The sequence below is a fragment of the Thamnophis sirtalis genome, unplaced genomic scaffold, assembly GCF_051295495.1.
Source record: "Thamnophis sirtalis isolate CommonGarterSnake01/CBP01778 unplaced genomic scaffold, rThaSir2_p1.2 scaffold_1, whole genome shotgun sequence".
NCBI lineage: Eukaryota > Metazoa > Chordata > Lepidosauria > Squamata > Natricidae > Thamnophis > Thamnophis sirtalis.
This window is the reverse complement of record NW_028261381.1, coordinates 144,215,786-144,239,407: the sequence shown is the minus strand read 5'-3', so window position 1 is coordinate 144,239,407 and position 23,622 is coordinate 144,215,786. Positions and strand designations below refer to the sequence as shown.

The 23,622-nt window shown below is 39.8% G+C and overlaps 1 protein-coding gene across 4 annotated transcripts in view; it reads left to right on the top strand.

The window, feature by feature from the left end:
* CDC42BPB (CDC42 binding protein kinase beta) overlaps positions 1-23,622 on the top strand; it is a 111,426-nt gene that overhangs the window by 53,744 nt on the left and 34,060 nt on the right. For 3 of the 4 annotated variants that reach the window (XM_087726738.1, XM_087726729.1, XM_087726727.1), the window contains exons 10-21: positions 655-821; positions 913-1,032; positions 3,460-3,593; positions 5,637-5,879; positions 8,955-9,065; positions 11,560-11,807; positions 11,945-12,050; positions 12,253-12,377; positions 19,769-19,874; positions 21,779-21,927; positions 22,257-22,351; positions 22,443-22,522. In XM_087726738.1, the coding sequence (XP_087582864.1) occupies positions 655-821; positions 913-1,032; positions 3,460-3,593; positions 5,637-5,879; positions 8,955-9,065; positions 11,560-11,807; positions 11,945-12,050; positions 12,253-12,377; positions 19,769-19,874; positions 21,779-21,927; positions 22,257-22,351; positions 22,443-22,522 (1,684 nt within the window). Of the gene's footprint in view, positions 1-654; positions 822-912; positions 1,033-3,441; positions 3,594-5,636; positions 5,880-8,954; positions 9,066-11,559; positions 11,808-11,944; positions 12,051-12,252; positions 12,378-19,768; positions 19,875-21,778; positions 21,928-22,256; positions 22,352-22,442; positions 22,523-23,622 lie in introns of all 4 variants that reach the window. The other variant, XM_087726742.1, reaches the window with a different exon arrangement.

Here is a 23,622-nt window from a genome sequence, read left to right as displayed (position 1 = left end):
CTATAGGAAGGATGATAGATTAGCTATCCACAAGCTTAGTTAGTTATAGATTTTTTTAAACCTTATGCTAGTCTTGATTGATTGATAAAGGAATATCTGGCAGGCAAAAAGAAATATAATCTGGTGAAAATAATTTTCAAGCTCCTGTCATAAATGTATATAATGTTAGCAAACTGAACTTGAATCAGATCACTGGCCTGGCTGAATCCAGTGTTCTGTGCTCCATCTTTCAAAGATGCTCCAGGTTTTCCTGAGTGTTTTCTCAGTGTAAACCTGAGATTATTATGAAAAAAAAAGTACTATACCTTCCTACATGGAAAGGCAATATTCTCCTGTATTTCCTTTGCCTGTCTTAAAAAGTGAAAGAGATAAGAGTATGTGGGAGCAATGGTATCAATCTTCTGCTTTAAATCCCATTTGGGTAGAAGTTATTACTGCTACTTCCTTGCGAGTAAGCTTTCCTTTGTAGGGTTGGAGTGAGAAAAAACAGATTGCTGTTTAATTGCCAGCTTGCTCAGTAGTGATTTATATAACTTCTATTACTTAAGATTGTATTAACTTTTCTGATTCTATTGAATTTTCAACAGAAAATTTGCTGTTTATGGTTGATTAAACATGCTAATTAATGTGTGCATTGATTATTTTGGGTCTCAGCTGTTTTTCTGATCGAGGTTCACTTAGAAGTGTAATGCAGTCCAGTAGCATAACCAAAGATGAGGATGTTCAACGTGACCTAGAGAATAGTTTGCAAATAGAGGCATATGAGAGAAGAATACGAAGACTGGAACAGGAGAAGCTGGAACTAAGTAGGAAGTTGCAAGGTATAACTTCTCATTGGTTTTCTTAGAGTCCATCTAGTGGAATAATATAATGTTATCCTTTCTAACCATTATGTTTTCCATTCAATTTAAGAGTCCACCCAGGCTCTTCAGTCCCTTCATGGTTCTACTCGCTTAACAATGAACACAAATAGGGATAAAGAAATAAAAAAGCTAAATGAAGAAATTGAACGTTTGAAAAATAAAATATCAGGTAAGTTTTAGAGAATGTTACTAAATCTAGTAATAAAAACTTAAGTTGTGCTATGCACTTTATAAGGTGTACCTCAGTCATTTTGGTGTGGGGGGACTCTTTTGTTTGGCTTATGTGAGCTACATAGAAGGAAGAGAGCTTATGGTTTTTAATACAATGTGTTAATGAATCTGCTACTAGACCACCTCCTAGTTATTTGTTTGTGAATTTTTATTGTTTGTAAAACTAGAACTTGTCTCTTATGCATCTTGGCTGAGTGAGAAAATGAACAAGGTCCATATCATATCCCAAAGATGCTTTTTTGGTTGAAGACATTTTGAAGAAGCTTCTTGGTTGAGAAGTGAAATGATTTCAAGCAAAAACAAAAGAAGTCCAGTTGCCTTTTGAAAAAGCACCTTTGGGACAACCATAACCTACATGACCGACAATCTCCATAGTTGTCCAAATTATATATTAAAACAATACATTTTATGTAATCTTTATATGTGACATATTTAGGCATGGTTTGTGATTGTTATGAGATTATAGATGGGTTGCAGGTGAAGCAATTTAGAGAAATCAGTCCTTAAACTATGTGTGTCAAACCCATGGTCTGGGGGCTGCATGCAGCCCTAGACAATTAGTAATGTGGCCCATAAGACCCTCCAAAATAAAGGAAATTTGTTATTTATATACATTAACTATATTATATATATTTTGTATGCAGCCCAAGACAATTACTCTTTAATGTGGCTAGTCAAGCCAAAAGATTGGACATGCTTGCCTTAAACCATGGAGGAAGTCAGTGTCAGTGTATCAAAATCAATAGTCAAAGAATATTTACTTTAATTAATTATTTTTTTAGTTTGTAAAATGCTTTTTAAAAAATATGCATCAATTCTGGTGAAAAAGTTACAGTTTTGAGTTTTGATTAAAATTCGCTTGTTAATCCTCCTCCAAAATTTAAAAAGTAATCATTTGAATGTAAGGGTCATAACTGATTTTTTTTCAACATAGTTGCTTGCAAATAAATAAAGAAGAATTCTGCATAACATGCATAACATATAGACAATTGTGTCTGTTTGTGTGTACATGTATGTATATTGGACTTCTTTTTGTTCAAGCAACCATATTATAAACCTCAGAACCATAATATAGCATCTGTGGATAACAAATCATCTACAAATCTTTTTTATTTGCCCTGCCAGATTCCTTGGCCTGCCTACCGTATTTTTCGGAGTATGAGATGGACTGGAGTTTAAGACGCACCAAGGTTTTGAAGAGGCAAATAAAAAAAAGTTTTTGCACTCTGCAAACCTCCCAAAATTGTCCTGTTTTTCTCAAAAACGGGCCCATTTTTGTCAAAAAAAAGGGCATGGATAGACTTTAGGAAGCTTATAGAGTGCTCCTGGGGACTGGGGGGGGGGGCAAAATTGAACAAAAAATTCCCATTTATTGCTCATTTCTGCCCTCTACAGCCCCCAGGAGCTCTCTGAAAGCCTCTATAAGGGTATGCAAGGCCATTTTGGTGAAGGGGGCAGGACTTCGGGAGGCAGAAAATGCTGTATTCAGTGTATAAGATGCACCCAGATTTTTAGCTTCTTTTTTGAGGGAAAAGGGTGCATCTTATGCTCCAAAAAATATGGTATTTTTTCCCAGATTTAAAAAAAGGAAAAAAACAACAACCTGGAATGCTGTAAACATGGCGCCAACCTTAAGTAGTATCTTTATTTGCTACTGCTGATTAAATATAAGCCCTCATTAAAATAAAAATGAGATGTAACTGATGCTCAGTAATTCATTAGAAGTAGCAGTAAGAAGAATGGTTTAGAATGATAAAGTAGAAGGAATGCCAGGCAATGTTTTGATAAATCCATGGTTTGTAATTGGTTATGTTTTTCCCTTCACGCAACAGTAGCCATATTTACAGAAGTTCACACAACATATTTTTAAAATTCCTAAAGTATTGGTTGTTCAGAAAGATTGCTCCCTTCCCCCACCAGTTTTCCGTGGTGGAATTATGATAGAAAGCCAAAGGGAAGATTTTATGTCTTATTTTCCCTCCCCTTCTTTCGTATTTTTATTTGTAGAGGTTCCCAGTTCTTGTTAGCTTAAAAGCTTAAATATAAAGAATCTTTCGATTGAAAAGATCCTGATGGCAGGAAGATTAATTTAAGCTAGAGATGACTGAGGGGTGGGGGCCTTCATCGCTTAACTTAATTTCCTGTTTCTTCCTGTAATGCCTGCACCACACATTGGCCTGTGATTATTTCCTTCCTCTTCCTTGTGGAAAATATTCAGTGAGAATTCTCATTAGTTCAATGAGAATTCAAAGAGTGATAAATTGTGATTTTGCCTGTCTATATATTGCAGCAGGGAAGAATTGTTCATCTTAATGGAGAAAAATGTTTCTCTATCCTCTGTGAAAAGAAACTTCCCTGTTCATAGATTCAAATAGGTTAGGACGGCAGTTTGAAGAAGCAGTGACCTTGCGACAGGAACATGAAGACTCCACCCACAAGTTAAAAGGCCTTGAAAAGCAATGCAGGATACTAAGGCAGGAGAAGGAAGATCTCCATAAGGTATTTATTGTAGAAAATGCTTCACTGAAGTGAGATATATGTTGCCTAGGAAATAGAGGTATAAAACAGCTGGTTTGGCCATCTGCACAACATAGTTTAAGAATGGTTATTAATAAAATATATTACTTGTCATATTCATATCACATACTTTTTCTCCAAAGCTTGGGAATTTCGGCATAATAGGAATTCTATAATATAGACATGCAATATTTTTTAGGATTACATAAATCAGCAATCTTCATGGCTGAGTAGACAATAATCAGGATCTAGACTTCACTAATCAAGACTTCTTTAGCTGCTCCATTATATTTACTTAATAATTCCCCAACTATTGGAGAGAGATGCGAGGTTTATTTTAACTGTTTTTAATAAACAACAACAAAAAACAGCCAGAAGAAATTTGTCACTAAAAAAAAGGCATCCTGCAATTGCCAACAAGACATTTTATGCTACAATGTCATAGCCATAAATCTAGTTTCTTACCTATGAACAAACAATGCCACATTTCATTAACTTTCTCTTATTTCCTCTACTGCTTTCCTCCATACATCAAAGCCAATTGAGAGTAACATTTCAATTGTGGATTAAACTGAATTATATACTGTATATATTTTTGCTTAAGGAAAACCTATACTGCATAATTAACATAGTGGTGTACAAAATGTTTTGAATTTAAAATTTTCATTCTAGCTAATCATAACTCTGTCACTTCAAGCTCAGAACATTTTTGCTAATACCAGAATAATGTCTAAATGTTTTTGTGAGATAAAGCAGCCTGTTTCAATTTTGAAATGGGATGTATGAGTTTCGGAATGGGATGTTTTGGGCTCAAAATATTTGGCACACCACTACTAGTAGTGTTTGGGTGGGAAACCATTTGAGAATTCCATGGCTATAGGCTGAACATGGAAATCAAATCATAGATGAAGGAATTGGGCAAACCTTAACCTTTCCTTAACCAAGTTAAAAAACCTGCACAAATGCAATCACGGAATCACACTTGTTGCTCAGAGTTACAAAAGGTTGCCTATCCTTGGGTTAGAGCAGTGTTGGCGAATCTTTTTGGCATTGAATGCCGTGCACATGCATGCCAGAAACCAGAAGAGCAGCCGCCCGGTGCGCATGCACACACCAGGAAGATAATCTTTTGGTTTCTGGTGCACATGAGAAGACCAGCTGGCCGGTGTGCATGCACGTGGTGGAAACTGGAAGATCATGTTTCTGGCTCACACATGCACACCAGGTGGCTGTTCTTCTGTTTTTTGGCACTTCCGCACGTATGAAGACCAGCTGGCTGATGGCTCATTAGAGGAAGGCCAAGCGTCTAAGTAAAAAACTATGTACATAACTATGTTAAGGTATTCTCTGTCTTTAATTCCAGTGAAAAACTGCTTTTCCTATGCAATCTCTAAAGAATAGATGATCACCAAGTGTAAATATTTTACTTATTTCTTATCCCATGGCTCCTTTTGCCAGAATATTTCAATTACATTCTTTTTCTGCTTCTGGGAAGGAAAGGATCTGCAAAATGCAAATGGAGAGCAAAAGCAGCAATCACAGTAAAATAATTTTTAAAAAATCTATATATTTTTTTCTTTGAAAATGGAGAAGAAAAGAAGAGAGAAGGAAATAGAACAATGGAAGATGTGAGAATGGAGGAAAGATAAGGAAGAGAGAAAGAATTAATCAGATGATGCTAGGTACAGTGTGTAAATGAGATGAGTAAAAGATAGGAGAAGAAAGGGAAATAGATTTTAAAAAGTAAGAAAAGAAGAGGAATAATAGAGAGAAATTAAAAATAAATGTATAGTGTATTGTGTATATCAAGCTGGTGATATAATAAAAAACCAATATTGATATTATATTGACATATTTTTAATACACTGAGGATAGGAGGGAGACGCAAAGCCATTCCCCCAAAGTTGCCAGGGTACAATTGTAGCATGCTTCTGTACAGTTTGCTAAGTATTATTTGACATTAACCAAATGTATCCTAAAACTCAATATAGCTTTAAACTTGATTTGGGTTGTTCCTTTCACCAGCAATTTCTTGAGGCATCTGAAAGATTAAAGATACAGTCGAAAGAATTAAAGGATGCTCATCAACAAAGAAAACTAGCAATGCAGGAGTTCTCAGAATTGAATGAGAGGATGGCAGACTTGCGTTCTTACAAGCAGAAACTCACTCGACAACTCCGTGACAAAGAGGAAGAAGTGGAAGTGATCATGCAGAAAACAGACACTATGAGACAAGAAATGCGTAAATTGGAAAAAGCAAGGAAAGAGGTAGTTCATCAGGGTGTTTGAGGAGCATGGATTTTAACGGCTACTGCTACGTAGTAAAGTTAGTGTGACTTGGTTTGGGGCTATACCCAACTAATGTGTGTGTGTGTGTGTGTGTGTGTGTGTGTGTGTGTGTGTGTGTAATTCTTAACAACACTTCCAGTTTAGAAGGTAATGTATAAAATGAAAGTGTGAAGTATTTATTGAATACAGTCTATTATGATGTCTACATTCATAGCAGTTTTCTAGATCACAGGTCTGCGATTAAAAAGCTGTTTGATTATTTTCATCTAATTTCCATGTATTTTGGTGTGCTGAAAACAAATAAAATATTGAAAAAACTCCTAGACATCATGATTTGCCAAGACATGCAAAATTGTCTTCAAATTTATCATTTTTTTTAATTTTTGGTATTTTTTTTAATATTATGGGTTTTTAACCAAATTTAAAGTCCAAATTACTATTAATTAATTCACATAAGTGTATTTAAGATATAAAATGCCAAAAAAACCTTAAAGGGTTTGTCCGAATTATGTAAAAAAAAATATAGCACTGTAAATCTGATAGTCAGCAATATATACATAAGCTAAGCAAGTTTTAAGTCTGTGCTTAAAAGGGGTTAATCTTTCATGAAGAATCCAGTGGGAGGGAGACACAGGGCAGTTAGCAGCCTCTCCGGCCAGTGCAGGGGGCGTGGCCAGCACTGTGACGTCTCGTGTACAGACACAGAGCTGCTCTCTCCTGCATGCCACACTTTTTCACGAATCATCATCAGGTTCTTGGTTCTAGGCTGTTCACACTTTTTCATCGCGATTCATGTTAGCTCATCATTCTTCAACCGTTATGCTATGACTCCGCGAAAGTGTATTAATTTGCCAGACAGTTTCTGTTTCATCTGTGATGAATATACAGTGTTGAAGCAACAGCAGAATATTACAGACTTTGTAAAAAAAAGTTGCATACTTTGGACTAAAAATTGGAGATCAAGATAAAGTTTGGGCGCCTCATAAAGTGTGCAAATGGTGTGTTGAGGACCTCCGAAACTGGTTCAAGGGTAAGAAAAAATCTTTCTGTTATGGGATTCCTATGGTATGGCGAGAGCAAAAGAACCATAATGATGATTGTTACTTTTGTTCATGTGATATGAAAGGATTTAATTCCAAATGGAAGCATTCCATTTCATACCCCAATCTTCACTCAGCAATTTGTCCCACTCCCCATGGCACAGATATACCAGTACCCAAACCCCCTGCTACCTTGGAAGAGATACCTAGCTCCAATGAAGGTGAAGTCATACCTGAACCAGATGACGAATCAAGTTCTGACTTTGAAGATGATACAAGACCAAAATTGTTTTCTCGGAACGAGATGAATGATTTGGTAAGAGACTTGAATCTTCCCAAAGATGCTGCTGAGTTACTCAGATCAAGGCTGAAAAGCAGGAATTTATTGTTGCCAGGAGTGTCATCATCATGGGTCAGACATCGTGAAAAGGAGTTTGTTCCTTACTTTGCCCAGGAAGACAAGTTGGTTTATTGCATCGATGTCGAAGGTCTAATGGGTCAATTTAAAATCCAATATGATTCAGAGCAATGGCGTCTTTTTATAGATCCTTCAAAAAGAAGTCTCAAAGCAGTTTTACTCCACAATGGTTTTTACACTTCCATACCTGTAGGTCATTCAGTACACTTGAAGGAAACCTACAGGAATTTGGAATTGGTTCTTCATAAACTTAAATATGAAGACCATGGTTGGCAAGTGTATGGGGACTTGAAGGTCTTGTGCACGCTGCTCAGGCAACAAGCTGGGTCTATGAGACAGTCGAGACCGACAAAATCACTAGACCAAGAAGAGTTGGCAGCCGAGGGTGCTAACAGTTGGTGAAAAAAATGTCCTCCGAGAAACTTTGGTACCGTCTCATAAAGTTCTTCTACCACCTCTCCACATAAAATTGGGATTGATGAAGCAATTCGTAAAATCACTTCCAAGAGATGGAAAATGCTTCAAATACTTGGTCACCAAGTTTCCATGCTTGTCGGAGGCAAAATTGAAGGAAGGTGTGTTCGTCAAACCAGACATTAGAAGGCTTATAGTTGATCAAGAGTTTGTCAATACCATGATGGCTCCGCAAAAAGAAGAGTGGATTGCATTTAAAGAAGTCATATAGAAATTTTTAGGCAATAACAAAGATCCTCACTACAAAAAGATCGTCGGAAAAATGCTGAAAGCATTTCAAACTTTAGGGTTGCCTGATGAGTTTGAAAATGCATTTCCTCCAGTCCCACCTTGACTACTTTCCTGAAATTTGGGAGCTGTGAGTGAGGAACAAGGTGAACAATTCCACCAAGACATTAAAGAGATGGAAAGAGAAAATGGAGCATTACAATGATGGCAGATTACTGTTGGATGCTTCAGAGAGACATTCCAGGTATTGCCTTATTTAATGTAGTTACCTAAATTGTCAGGAAACGTGATGTCCTATGACAAAATGGAGGTTATTTTCAGATTCAGCGTACCAAAAAAACATAAAGATTACGTGGAATAACCAAAACAGCTCTTGAATTTTTTTTTTGCAACCTGTGTTACAGTTTTATTTACTGTACCTCACATCTCTATAATAAGGCACTTTTGTTAAAATTTTTATCTCATCATAACAATACTGTATTTTTCCATTCTTTATACTGATATTTTCTACATATCAAACAACTTATTTTTAAAACAAAATAGAATCTGCCTCTTATTTGGAGTGTACATTTGCTGTAAAAATAATCTAATCTAGATTCAGTGAAACATTAAAATATAGTAGAAACCAATGCAATGAAAATAAAGTATGAGAAAACATTTTTCTTTAAGTTTCAGAAATAAATTATGAGGATATCTCAGTGTATCCTTATAGTGACCTGTTTTTACATTCTATTTTCCCTTTCCTGTAAATCTTGCTGTTTTTAATATGGGCTTTAGCTTATTTTTTAGTACTTCAAGGATTTTATACACTAGCTAGTTCTTCTTGATGATGTAGAATTAATAATGACTAAGCTCAAGTTGTTTCTATAATTATACTTATTTTTCTTTTTATAGCTAGAAGGACAGCTTGATGATGCACTAGCAGAAGTATCAAAAGAGCGGAAACTTAGAGAATGTAGTGAAAAAGCAACTAAACAGCTGGAAAATGAACTGGAAACACTAAAGGTGATTATGTTATGAATGATTAAACCATCTTGAGGCTTACTTTATTTAGGAAGAACAAGAAGTGTGTGTATGTGTGTGTGTGTGTTTAATATATTCCATTTTTCAGTTGCAAACTGTTCTAGAATTTAGCTTATCAGGAAGCTCAATACAATTATTATTAATTTTATATTCATATTGAAACATCTAAAACCAAATTGGCATCATATACATTTCATTTATAGTCAGTTGCAGATATTAGACATTCCATAAAAATGTAGGATTAGGTGGTATGCTCCCAGCCTCACGGTATTACTTGACAAGTTACCTACATTTTATTTATTGTTGTAATTTCAACTCACTATGTGACTCCAGGCATCTTAACAAAAAGTTAACAACAGCAGTATTTAAAAGTGGTCCACATAGAGGTTGGGACCGTGCAGACATTTCAGAAAATGCTCTTTCATAGAGGGTAGATATTTTGTGACAGTGATAACAGTTAATCAGTGGAACAACTTGCCTCCAGAAGTTGTAAGTATTTCATGACTGGAGGGTTTCAAGAGGAGACAGGATAGCCATTTGTCCAGAATTGTATAGGATGTCCTGCCATGGACAGGGGTTTGGATTAGAAGACTTCCAATTCTATTGTTCTATGTTCTACATTCTGTGGTGACAGAGAAAATATAACTCCTAAGTCCCATAATATGAGGCTGTTTAATAGACAGAACCCAGAGCACACCAACCTTATTAGATCATAACACGGGTAATTGGAGACCGGTGGTCTAAATAACAGCTCTGTCTCGTGATGGGTTTTATAGGTGTTTACCAGCATTTTAAATTATAACTAGAAGTTCACAGGTGACTGATGGCTGATGCACACATGAAACTTCTCATGGCAGTATCTGTAGCTTCTAAGTAGTCTTCAAGAACATGCCCATTTGACAGAAATCCAAAGAGGTGACCATAATGTGAACAACTGTGAGTAAAGCCTCTTGACTGTTGAATAGATGTAACTGGCACACAAGATGGATTTATCCAAAGGACCTCCTAACCAAATTAGATACCATGTGCTCTTTGAGCAGATGCCAAGAGGCGAGGAAGAGCTCAGTTTGTTTACAGGTTCTGTTTAGGGCAGTGCAACATTGGAAGGAAGGTTTCCACATCCAAGTAGCCGAAAATCCATAGCCATGTAACTTGCTATGAAGCCCCACGAAGCCACTAGACACAGACAATCTTTACAGTATTTCTTGGATGGCCTAGAGTTGAAATGCATAGCTAGGTGTCATCAGTGTGCTGATGATACATAAACTCATACCAACCTCACACAGCATCTTTGTGTAGATATTCAATAGGTGTGATGAGAGAATCAAGTCCTGGGGCAACCAATAAACTATGGCCTTGGGCTAGATTTCTCCATCAACATCAATTGGAACCTAATCTGGAAGAAGAAACAGAACTATCACAATAACCACCTCTCCACTCCAAAACATCTGTGCAAGTACAGAAGGATTTCATGAGAGATTATATCAAAGTCCACCCTCTCCTCTAATTATTGCTGTCTCAATATTGTACCCAGGCCTGAAATTTGATTGGAAGGGGCCCAAATAATCCAGTTTCTTTTGAAGCTGCAAGCCAATCACTATTTTTTTCCCAAAAGGGAGGGTAAAGATAGGTAAGAATTATGGAGCAATGTTGAATCCAAAAATGATTTCTTGAAATGGGGACAGATGGATTACTGCCTCAAGTTCAAGTAGAAACTCCTTTTCCACTCAAAGATGAATATAGGATCATTTGGACCTAATCATGCATTGGAGGACATGGATCTACATAGGTGGCCATGCTTATGGCCCTAACGACACAATATGTAAAAGTTGCCATGTAGTTTATGGGATTTCTTTAAAATTTATTTTTTATTTGTTTATTGGCATTTGTCAAACAAAAATGAGAACAAGAATAAGAGAATAAAAATACAATGATAGAGACGATAGGCATTTTAGTGCACTTATGCACACACACCCTCTACTGACCACTTAACTATGAAGTAAGGTCCACGGAAGTCCATTTGTGACTGAAACTGAAAATATGTAGCTGAGGCAACTTAAATATGGTAAACTGCATAGGTGCTGCTATAGGAAAAATAGTAAGGCACTTATGTTCAGCTGATAAGATGACTAGGCTAAAATATCTTTCCATAACATGCTAATAATCTACATAGCACTGGAAAGGCTAGAAGTCTGTTTCCTGTTATAAATCCTGTGTCATTCTATTCTTCTCTATGTTTTCTCATAGAGTTTTCTCACCTTGGAAAAAGTAAACAGCAGGTCCTTTTACAGAATATCCACCATTCTTATGGCTTAGAACTCTGGGAATTCCAATTTCTTGTTGCTTCCAAGAGCTAACCGATATGTTTGAAGCATCCTGATTTGTCTCTTTGTTCAATCAAATATTTACTTTTGATATTAGAGAGATAAACTTTTACATCCTCCTCTTTTTAGAAACTATGTTTGCTCTTTTGCAGGTAAAGCAGGGAGGGCGTGGTGCAGGAATGGCCATGCAGGAGCATCAGAAAGAGCTAGCTAAGGAGAACTCAGAGCTTCAGAATAAAATTTCATTTTATGAAGAAGAGTTGGTCAGGCGAGAAGCTTCCCATGTCTTGGAAGTAAAAAATGTGAAAAAAGAGGCACATGATATAGAAAGCCATCAGCTTGCCCTTCAAAAAGAAATCATGGTATTAAAAGATAAACTGGATAAGGCAAAAAGAGAGAAGTAAGTACTCTATACAATTGTGTTTTGAAAACTTATTTTTTTAAATTGTTCAAAAAGTATCTGAAATCCAAAAGTAAAGTAGAAAAAAAAGGTGTTAGCAATCTTTAGAATGGTATTTATGGGATCTTCAATTCTAGGCACAGTGAGATGGAAGAAGCTGTGGGAACTCTAAAAGACAAGTATGAACGAGAGAGAACAATGTTGTTTGAAGATAACAAGAAATTAACAACTGAAAATGAAAAGGTAATTGAGATTAAGGAGAAACATTTTTAAAATCTCAAATTTAAATTCAGATTTTTTTCAATTCTCCTCCCCTCCCCCCCAACCCGGTGCATAATCTGACATGTTGCAAGCAGTTTACAATTAGCTTGAATGGATGTAAGTTACATTAAATTACACGTATGAAAGTTAATTAACTACTAATTAATACATTCTGTTGTCACAGCTTTGTTCCTTTGTCGATAAATTGACATCGCAAAACAGACAATTAGAGGATGAGCTTCAGGATTTGGCAGGAAAGAAAGAATCTGTGGCCCATTGGGAAGCTCAGATTGCAGAAATCATTCAGTGGTATGTACCCTTTGGGGATCCAGTAAAAAAAAGTATACTTGGAGTCTTCTCAACAGAAGTAAAATTTGAAGATAATTGAAATGTATCATTTTGTGAATGTGATCAACTTTATAAATTACACATAACAGCAAACGTTAATAGGTTAGAATATTGTCTTCTCTTTTTTCTCACCCTTACAAGCAATTTATAAATTCCATATTGACTAATTTCTCTACAATGAGAGCAACTAAATCTTAGTTTTAATTATTGCCTAAATACCAAGAGAAATGTTTTTCACAACGGCTCTCCTTCATTTTGCTATTTCAATATTTTTATACTAAAAAAATGTCAGTTGGTCTTACCTGAACTGCATGTCTCGAAGGATGGCGTGGGAGCAATCACATCTGGGTATTGTCACGGCCCATCTGCCCAGAGACTGAGGTAAATCTTGAGGCCACACCTCTACCCCTCCTCTGACTCTTCAGATTAACCAATGATCCAGTCAAGGTGTCTCTAGAAGAAAGGGAACGGGGTAACCCCCCCCCCACTCCCCTCCTGGTCCCTGATTGATTGGTAACACTCTACTCAGGCCCACCCTGCGCGGGGAGTACTACAGGCAGGAAATGACTACTCCCACACCATCCTTCAGAACATGCAGTTCAGGTAAGACCAACTGAAAGTCTCTGAAGTGGGGCGTGGGAGGAGTCACAGCTGGGACCTACCAAAGCTAGGTGTCCCTGGGAGGGTCCATAGGGCCTGAGTCCCCCCGAGTATCCAGCACTTTCTGAAAGAGTCTCCTCCCAAAGGACGCCTCCGCGGAGGCGAAGTCATCCAGTCTATAGTGTCTGATGAACGGAGAGGGCGAAGCCCATGCTGCCACCCTGCAAATGTCCTCGATAGGGGCCTGGGTAGCCCAGGCCGCCAAGGTAGCTGCACTCCTGGTGGAGTGCGCGATGATGCCCTCGGGCACCTGAAGTCCCCGTGCCTCGTAGGCCTTGGAGATGGCTAGCCTGCTCCATCTACTGATGGTGGCTGGGGAGACCTTCGCTCCCCTGGTTGCTGGGTGGTAGGAGACGAAAAGGGCTTCTGACCACCTGATGGGCGACGTGCACTTCAGATAGATGCGCAGCGCCCTCCTGACATCCAGGTGATGCCAGGACCTCTCCCTTCTGCTGGAGTGAGCTGGACAAAAATTTGGGAGAATAATCTCCTGAGCCCTATGAAAGGGGGAATTAATCTTTGGCATGAAGGCAGGGTCTAGTCCTAGGACTACCCTGTTACTGTGAAAGATGCAGAGATCTGCCCTGGGCGTTAATCTCTGACACCCTTCTGGCTGAGGTAATAGCCACAAGGAACACTACTTTGTGGGTGAGCAGCTGAAGATTCACCTCCCTTAGATGCTCGAAGGGTGCCTCCAGAAGAGCCTGGAGCACTGTGGGCAGGTCCCACGAGGGAAAACTGTGAATCACCGGGGGTCTGAGGTTGGTTGCTCCCTTGAGGAACCATTTGTTGATGGGCAGTTGGGACAAGGACTGTGTGCCCACTCCCCCCAGGATGGTGGCCAAGGCTGAGACCTGGCTTCTGAGGGTGCTAGGGGCCAGGCCCTTCTTCAGTCCATCCTGGAGGAAGTCCAGAACCTGAGGAACCTGAGCCAAGTGGCACCAGGCCACGAAGGAGACCCAGGTCGCGTCATAGATGCGAATGGTGGATCTCCTTCTGGCCGCCTCTATGGTCCCTATGACCCTGGTGAAAATCTGGGTCTCTCTTAACTGTGTCTGCTCAATCTCCAGACGGCCAATTAGAGCCAGTCTGGGTCTGGGTGAAGCAGACTCCCCTGGGTAAGGATTAACTTCCCCTGGGGAATCCTCCGGGAGGAGGGGCGATAAACAGCTCTATCAGGTCTACGAACCAGGGGCGTCAGGGCCAGTATGGAGCCACCAGAATGACCTCTGCCCTCTCTAGTACTAGTTTCCTGAGTACCCTGGGTAGGAGAGGGAGGGGAGGAGAGGTGTAGAGAAGACCTGATGGCCACTGGCATCACAGGGAGTCGTTGTCCATCGCTTCCTGTGTCTGGAACCGCGATATAAATCTCGGAAGCTAGGCGTTTGTCGGGGAGGCGAAGAGATCCACCAATGGTCTTCCGAACCTCTGGCAGATTTGGTTGAAGATGCTGGGATGAAGTTGCTACTCTCTGTGGTCCACTGTCTCCCTGCTGAGCCAGTCCGCCTGGTGATTCTCCACCCCAGAGATGTGTTCTGCTGGGATCGATAGGAGGTTCCGTTCCGCCCAGTTTCCCAATCTCACTGCCTCATCACGCAGTGCCTTGGAGTGGGTGCCTCCCTTTTGTTCATGTGTGCTTTGGCCGCCACATTGTCTGTGAGGACTAGGACATGTTTCCCCGCTATTGTCATCTTGAATTGTCATAGGGCCAGGTGGATCACCTGGAGCTCCAACCTGTTGATGCTCTTGCGGAGGTTGGTCTGTGTCCACCGCCCCTGGGCCAGCTGGGAATCAAGGTGTGCCCCCCAACCGAACAGGCTTGCGTCTGTCATTAACACAAGTCTGTCCGGCTCCCTGAACAGGGAGCCCTTGGACAGGGCTGGGGACATCCACCAGCAGAGGGACAGGTGTACCTGAGGCATCATCCTGACCTTGAATTCTGCGTCGCTTGTCCCGTCTCTCTGGTGGGGAAGCAGGAACTACTGCAGCTCCCTGGCATGGAGTCAGGCCCAAGGCACTATCCCGATGCAGGAGATGAACTTGCCGAGAAGCCTGGAAAGAAAGGCTACAGAGACAGATTGAAGCCTGCGAATCTCTAGGATCATTTGTACAATGCTGTCCCTGTGCTCCTCTGAGAGGGAAATATCTCCCCCCACCAAGTCAATAATGGTTCCTAAATATTGGAGTGTGGTGGTGGGTGTCAGGTGACTCTTCTCGAGGTTAACCGAGAACCCCGGAGATTTCAGTGTGGCGATGGTGAGCCTTAAGTCCCCTTCTGCTTGAGCTAGTGAGGGTGCTAATACAAGGATGTCATCAAGGTAGCAGTGTAGCCGGACCGGGCTCGAGCAGAGGTGGGCTGCCACCATGGCCAGTATCTTGGTAAATGTCCTAGGGGTTGAAACCTAGGCTGGAGGGAAGGGCTCTGTACTGATAATGGGTGCCCCCATAGGAGAACCTGAGAAACTTGCGGTGGTCGGGTGCAATCATGATGTGCAAGTAAGCCTCGGTGAGGTCAATGGAGGCTAGGAAATCCCCCTATCTAATCCCCTCTAGGATAGACTTGAGTGAGGCCATCTTGAACCTATGGTAGACCATCCTGGAATTAAGTAACTTAAGGTCCAGGATGGCCCTCCACCCTCCAGAGCTCTTGGGGACCACAAAGAGGTTCGAATAGAACCCAGATTTCCTCTCTCCTTCCAGTACCAGCTCTACCGCTCTGATCTCCAGTAGATGCTGGATAGCCTTGTGCATGAGAGAGCACTTGGCCGGGTTCCTGGAGGAAGAGAAGATCCAGAATCTATTCGGGAGTTGTGAGTGGAATTCCAGGTGGAAACCGAACCTGACAGTTTGCAACACCCAAGCATCCATGGTGATGTCCACCCAGTGATCCACGAATAGAGAAAGGCGGCCACCGATAGGGTGATTCGATCCCGAATTACTTGTTTCCGTTGAAGGGGCGGCTGCCTCCCCCTCGAAATGGGCACTTGTTAGATTGTTGGAACCTGAACCTGTCCCTAGAAAACTGTCTATCGCCTTGTCTGGGGAACCTGGGCGCAGAGTACCTTGGTTGTTGGAAGTCCTGTTCAGGTGCTCAAAAACTGGACCTTCTGGGGTACAGTGCCAAACAGTGATCCGGTCGTCTGGACATGGATGGAAGGACCTTCCCCTTGTTTTTGTCCTCAACGACGATGGGGTCCAGGGATGGACCGAACAGCTGTCCTCCTGTGTACTCTGTGCCTGCCAAATGCCACTTTGCCCGGAACTCCACCTGCCAGTTATGCAGCCACAGCAAACATCTGGATGCCACTGATGAGGCTAGAGCCCTGGAAGAGTATCTTACCGCGTCCAGTGTGGCATCCGCTGAGAACTGGGTGGCCGCCAACACCTTCGTGATGTCCTGCAGGAGTCTGATATCAGAAGCTGGGGTTCTGTCATGGAGCTATTCCAGCCATAGCAAGGTAGACCTGTTAAAAAAAGAGGCTGCTGTGGCAGCCCTGATTGCCCACAATACCGCCTGGAACATGGCTGTTCCAGGCTGCGCATGACTAATTCTGCATTCCTGTCCTCCGGTTTCAGGCAGTTGGAAATGTCTCCCGTCACTACTGGCGAGGAGGATGCCAGGGTTACCACTGGGGCATCCACTGATGGAACCTGCAAGACTTGATCAAAGTTAGCATTAATGTTATAGAATCTGCGATCATTGCTCCCAGGAGTGGGAAAGGTTCCTGGTTGGGCCCATTGTGACTTGAGCACCTCTAGAAACAGATCTGGGGTGGGGATTTCCTCCTTCTCTACCTGGAGTCTGTGGAAGGGACCCTTCTTAGCTCCTCTGCTCGTGCCAGCCTTAGCAATGTCCTGATTGGCTACTGGAATGTCCAGGCCTGCCGTGGTCTTAGCCTTACGTAGCAAGGAGGTAAAGAGAGTGGGTGGCAATAGACCCAAGATGGATGGGGCCTTGGGTTTCCCTTTTGTCAGAGAAATCTACTTCCTTGATCTCCTCCTTCTCTGACCCCGAGTCCTCACTGGCTGTGGAGGGAGAATCCTCTCTAAGGTCCCTGGAGGTGGAAGGGCCGGGTTGGTCTAGATGACCTCAAGGTGTGCTATGGCCTGCTTTACTCCTAGGTCCCTGAAACTGATGCTGCATGCCTGAGGAGATGCCCTGGGCAATGGCTCTAGCCAAGATCTCTTGGAAGCCCTGGGAGAGCTCTGGGTAAGCCGGAGATAGCCTGGAAGCTCTGGATTCATGCTAGGATCAGGGCTTTGTGGGGCCAGGCATTGCCTTGGCTGGCTATTTGGATGGCGGCCGAAGGGGTTTCCTCACGCTCTGGAAAGATGGGCTGGAGATAGTGGGGGGGATAGGGAGATACCCCCCCCCTTAGGGAACTACGTGGCGAGGCTGGTAGGCCAGGAGGATCCCCTGGGGAAGTGGCCCTGACTGGGAATTGGGATCTGGCTGGGAAAGGGCTGATCATGTCCCTGTTTCTCCTGCCTGCTGTCCTGGTCACCCTCCCTTCCTTCCTAGAGTGCTCCCTCTGCGATTTGGAGGTGCCGCAGCTCTGTCCCTCTCTGCAGGGTAGGATCCTCAGGAGGACCCTTCTCCGGGTCTGCCCCCCTTGGGGAAGCTCTGCCCAGCCCTGCACTCCTCAGATTGTCTGCCATCGCTTTACTTACGGTTAGACGATCCCCCTCCTCTCTCTTTGTTCTCCTACACTGCTGATCCACGACTCAAGTTGGATCCGGCCTACCACCCGATGCTGTGGCCCTCCCTGGATGACCAGTGGAGTTCAGACCCGGTCCTCTTCTGAGCTGGTGGTGGTCGCGGACGCTTGCAGTCTCTGCGACCAGAGACCGGAACTGCTCTCCACGCCTGTGCTCTCTTGTTCAAAATGGCGACCACCGACCATGCGGTCTGATCACATGAGCTGTTCTGAGTGTGGCCTCAAGATTTATCTCAGTCTCCGGGCAGATGGGCCGTGACAATACCCAGCTGTAACTCCTCCCACGCCCCACTTTGGAGACTCTGAATGCTCTGGTACAAGATAAGTAAGATGAAACAGTGTTGAATCTTTAAATATTTTCTTAAATAACGTGATAATGTAACCAAAATAGTAAAGGGATTTGTTTTCCCTTTGCAACAGAGCTTCATTATTCCCTCCACTATAATATTCTTCATAAATTTAATAGTCAGCCTGAATGGAAAAAAATATTACATTCTTCAGTGACCCCAATGTGGAGAATTTGTCTAAGGGCAGTAAAACCTTATATTTCTTCTCATTAATATTTTCATAAATAACTCATAGCAGCAAATATACCTAATACTCCTATCCCTCCCCCTCCTCCCGTTTTGTACAGAGTTAAAAATAAAATGGTGCCTTTAATGTTAAAGTTAATATTTTAAAGAGCAAATACGAAATTTCAGAAACATCAAGAGAAATTTCCAACTGAATTGTACTGAAATAAGCTATTAACAGACGTCTGTCTCTTTGTTGTATATGACTACAGTGTCTTCCATTACTGTCTCAGTCTTTTTAGCCCACAAACTCTCATATTATTGACTCGGAGGATGGGAGGAAAAGGCCAAGAATTTAAACTCTTGGGGAGAAACGTAAATATAGGGTTCAGTTTTTATTTGTAGCAGAAGGCAGTTCCTTTGGGTCTTCATTGTTGTCTTCAGTAAAGTGGCTAATTTGTGTGTGCCTGCCTGCCAAAGCAAGTTTATGAATATGGGTCAACTGTCAAGTTAAATGGGACATGTTATTATTTTCATTAATTAATTATTAATATTGTTAATAATATTTGTTTTCCTCTTGACTGAAAGATAAGGTTCTAAAGCATAATATCCATGGAGGAAGTTTTCTTTGAACTACTAAGCTAGCCTACATGGTAAAAATAGTCTTGACTTGTCTCTCTCATAGTCCTGAACATTGTGATTGAAGTAGTTGGTTTAAGTAATTTTTGGCTTTTGTCTTGTTTCATTTTAATTTTATGAAGGAACTGAAAGGGCCTTTCTTTGAAAGCCTCACTGGGCAGGAAAAAAAAGATTTAAAAGGGTCATATTTCAAGAGCCATATTATAAATGAGACTTCCTCATCCTGAAAACACGAAAGGAATTTCAAATATGAGCTTGGAATTTGTTCTATTCCTAACCAATAGTATGGTGAAATCTAAATGTTTCCACTGCAGAAGAAACATATTATAAGTGAAATAAAGTTGAAAAAGGGTGAAAGAGCCATAGTGGCACAATGATTAGAATGTAATATTGCAGGATAATTCTGCCGATTGCTAGCAATTCAATTTATACTGGCTCAAGTTTGACTCAGCCTTCCACCTTCCTGAGGGTGTAAAAGGAGGATCCAGATTGTTGGGGGCAATATGCGGATTCTGTAAACTGCTTAAGAGAAGGTTGTAAAGCACTGTGGTATATAAGTCTAAGTGCTATTGCTATGTTGATTCCAAACAACAAAACTATAAGCATGAAAAGAGCCACAGAATTGATAAAAATTGTTTAATCGTAGGTAGAAAAAGAGTCTTGTCTCTGCTAGTTTCAAATTTATGATATGTTTTCATTCAAGACCATATTTAGATAGTTTGAAAACTGTTTTACTAATGTTTTAATGTGATTGAATACATATGAAACATTTTCAAGTAACCGCCTATGTAAAATAATGTTTCTAATATGCTTTACACACTAGGGTCAGTGATGAAAAAGATGCACGTGGCTATCTTCAGGCACTAGCTTCTAAGATGACAGAAGAACTTGAATCATTGAAAAGCTCTAGTCTGGGATCAAGAACACTGGTGAGCATGGAAATATACATGATTAATTAATGGGAAAGCTTTATCATGTCTGATGTTTAAATTGCAATTCAATCACTACCAGCTATGGCTGCTGGTATCCCACTTAGATGTCATAGGAGGGTGAAGAGTTCAGCATTAAACATGTCCCTCATAATCCAACAGAGTCATTGCATCATCTGAGCTATACCATGGCATGGATATAGTGCTTATAGCTGAGAAAAATCATCTCACATGTTTTTGCTAGCCTCTGTAAATGAGAGTCTGCTTCTCTAAAAGAAGAGGAAAAGGTTGTTTATTATTCAGTTGTGGTGTTTCTAAAGCTCCTTGATACATTGGAAATGAGATCCATATAAACACCATGATGGCTCAAATCATCAGTCTATTTAATTCATCAACTTGGGCAGATAGTTTAAGATGTCCACAAATAGGATATGAATTGTTTTCTACTCTTATTGCTCCCAGTCTGTCCTTTTTATATGCTGCTTCTGTACGTAAAGTTATCCTATATACTCACTGAGTGACAATTTCATGATCTATGTGTTCACATCTTCAGCCTATGATTTCCACAAATGAATTTTGCATCGAATAAAGATTTATACTTTATTAAAAATTATCTCCTGGTGAGTTCTCATTGAATGAGATCTGAGTTCTACTATTATGAGAGATGAAGAAAAAAACCAGCTGCTATCTCACTATTATACATATTTTTCTAAATTTCATTATACCTCCTTTTACTAACCCTATTTTCCAGATTAGAAACACTTGACCAATTTGGAATTCTATGCCTTTTTCTACTATTTCTACATCCTTCTTTGAGACAAAGTTACTCCCTCAATATGAATCCTTTTATATTTTCCAACATTCCTGGTTCATTGTTTTAAATCAAAACTGAAACTAATCACATTTGATTTAATCCTTTAATCCGTAAGAATTAAGTAGCTATTTAAAGAAGGTTGTAGTACTTTTATGGGCAGCTTTTATTTCCTTTCATTTAGTTTTTATTTTAAGTATTACCTATTTTGAAATCCATTTGGGAAGAATGACTAGATTATAACATTTGGAGGAAGAATAGACAATAATAATATATTATTTGATGCTACAAGAAAAGCAGGAATTGGAGATGATATACAACCCAAAAAAAAGAATATACACTTGGCAATGTTTCATAGGACAGGAAATTGTTTCATCTGATGTTCCCTTTGCTCTTTTCCACTCCTTTCAATAAATTGGGAAATAAAATGTTTCACCTATTACACGCCAAGGAAAGAGTGGTACTCCTGAGACCTGCAAGTTTAACAGAGGTCCATAATGCAACATCCTGGTTAAGTGTTACTGGCATTGCATTCTCTCTTTTTTCAGATTGCATTTATGTATATCTGATAAGAATGTAAAATCAATACGAACTGATTGAGAAATACAGGTAGCCCTTGACTTATGACTTATAACAACATTTCTGTTGTTAAGTGAGATTTTGTTAAGTGAGTTTTGTCCCATTTTACGACCTTTCATACCACATTTGTTAAGTGAAACACTGCAGTTGATAAGCTTCCCCATTGCCTTTGCTTGTCAGAAGGTTGCAAAACATGACCTTGGGACACTGCAAGTATGAACCAGTTACCAAGCTTCTAATCACATGATCGTGGGGGATGCCTCAAAGGTAATGACTGTGAAAAATGGCCATAAATCATGTTTTTCAGTGTCGTTGTAACTTTAAACTCTCACTAAATGAATGAGGAGTACCTGTAAAGAGTTATTCTGACATTTTTTCCCCCAATTATATAGGACTTTTCAAATCAAACATGCACTCATTAATAGTCGTAGGTACAAGTGAAATTTTTGAATAGCATTAATATTTAAGATGTTATTAATAATGTAGAGGAAATAACAATTGCTTGATGTAACAGGATCCACTCTGGAAAGTGAGACGTAGTCAGAAGCTGGATATGTCAGCAAGGCTGGAATTACAGTCTGCTCTTGATGCTGAAATACGTGCCAAACAGCTAGTCCAAGAAGAATTAAGGAAAGTGAAAGATGCCAACCTGTCCTTTGAAAGGTAATTTTTGAAAGGGCTGGGTCCTGTGTAATGATGTATTTTAACATGTATTAAAGACTTTTTTTATGCTGATCTCTTCTAGGCATTTGTTTGTTTCTGATGGTACTCAGCAACTGGTATTTAATTTAATTGGTATAACTGTCTTTAGTATTGGAAGCAGTATATCACACCCATGAATTATAACCATGAATAACACCTCTATTATGGAAATGAAAAATAACTAAATTTAGGAGGGTTGGAAGAGCCACTCAACAAAGAATAGAGGCAGTAAAATATGTGGTGGTTAACTTATGTTTCACATATCACTGTATTTCCATTTTTTCATTTAGCAAACTAAAGGAATCTGAAGCAAGAAATCAGGAACTCTTAGAAGAAGTTGAAGGTTTTAAAAAGAAACTGGAGGAAAAATACCGATCAGATTCAGGTGAAAATTTAGCCAACATATGATTGCAGAATGATTACTCTTATTGGCTTATTTATTTATTTATTTATTTATTTATATATTTATTTTTTAGGTCTTAAACTTTCAGATTTCCAAGTTTCCATTTTTGACTACTTCAATACCTCTCCTCTTACGCATGATCTGACTTTCAGAGTGAGTATTAAAATGTGATTACAAACATTTGCCAAAGATAACACAGAAATGCATGTTGAATTGCATGTTGAGTGCAGAGTCTATACATAAAAACATTGGTCTTGTATAAACTTACTAAACACATTTCAGAATATATTCTCCTATTCCTACCAATTCTACCATCACTTGCACCTTCCTTAACTTGTAACAGTGTCAGGTGCGGTGGTACTGTTCCTACTGAAGTTAGAGTATTATTTATGGTGTGTTTTTAAGTTTGCTACATTGTTTATATATTACTTATTTTTATGTAACTTGAATCATGGGAAACAAATGAAGTAAAGGGGAAGACAGGATTTAAATTTCTGTGTTAGGCTGAAATATTTCCTATTTTAGAATTTCCACTTTATTTTTTTCATTAATAAGTAAGAATCTCTCCTCAGTATCTTTTCTTCAATTGTCAGCTTAATTCTTCCACATCCTTTGTCAAACCACATCCCTAACGAAAGAGAAAATTCACTTGTATCTTCTGGCATTCTTTATCCTTCAGTCTCTCACAACATGGGCAAACAGGGTTCTTTCTATACTATCCCTTTCCATTGAGAAAACAGATGAAGTATTATTAAAAAAATAAAGAGAACATGATTTAAAGTAATGAGAGCTACAATAATACTTTAGAGGCTCTGCTGGTCCACTATATTAACCAGTACCAGACAAGCATCATAGCTTGGCCTACTTTTGCCTAACAGGGGGGAAAAAACCATCCTTATATTTATACAATTTTATAACAACAAATATAACCCATTGTTGATTAACATAGTTGATTAAACTAATGAATTCATATTACTTCACCTTTATAAATTCTAAATCCAAAGTGTGCTTATCAGTGTTATTTTTAATATTATTTTAAATGTGATATTAAACTTGCAATGGATCTGTTGGTTAGAATTCAGATGAAAAGGCCATTTCACACAAGAAAAAAGAAAATATGGATTACCATTTTGAGAATCAGCTTATTCATCTTTTGCCAGCCAAATACTCAGAAAAGGTCACAGATTGAATGAAAATAGCCATACCCAGCTGTTTGTATCATAATGGTAGTGGTTGTTTGTAAAGTTGTGGTC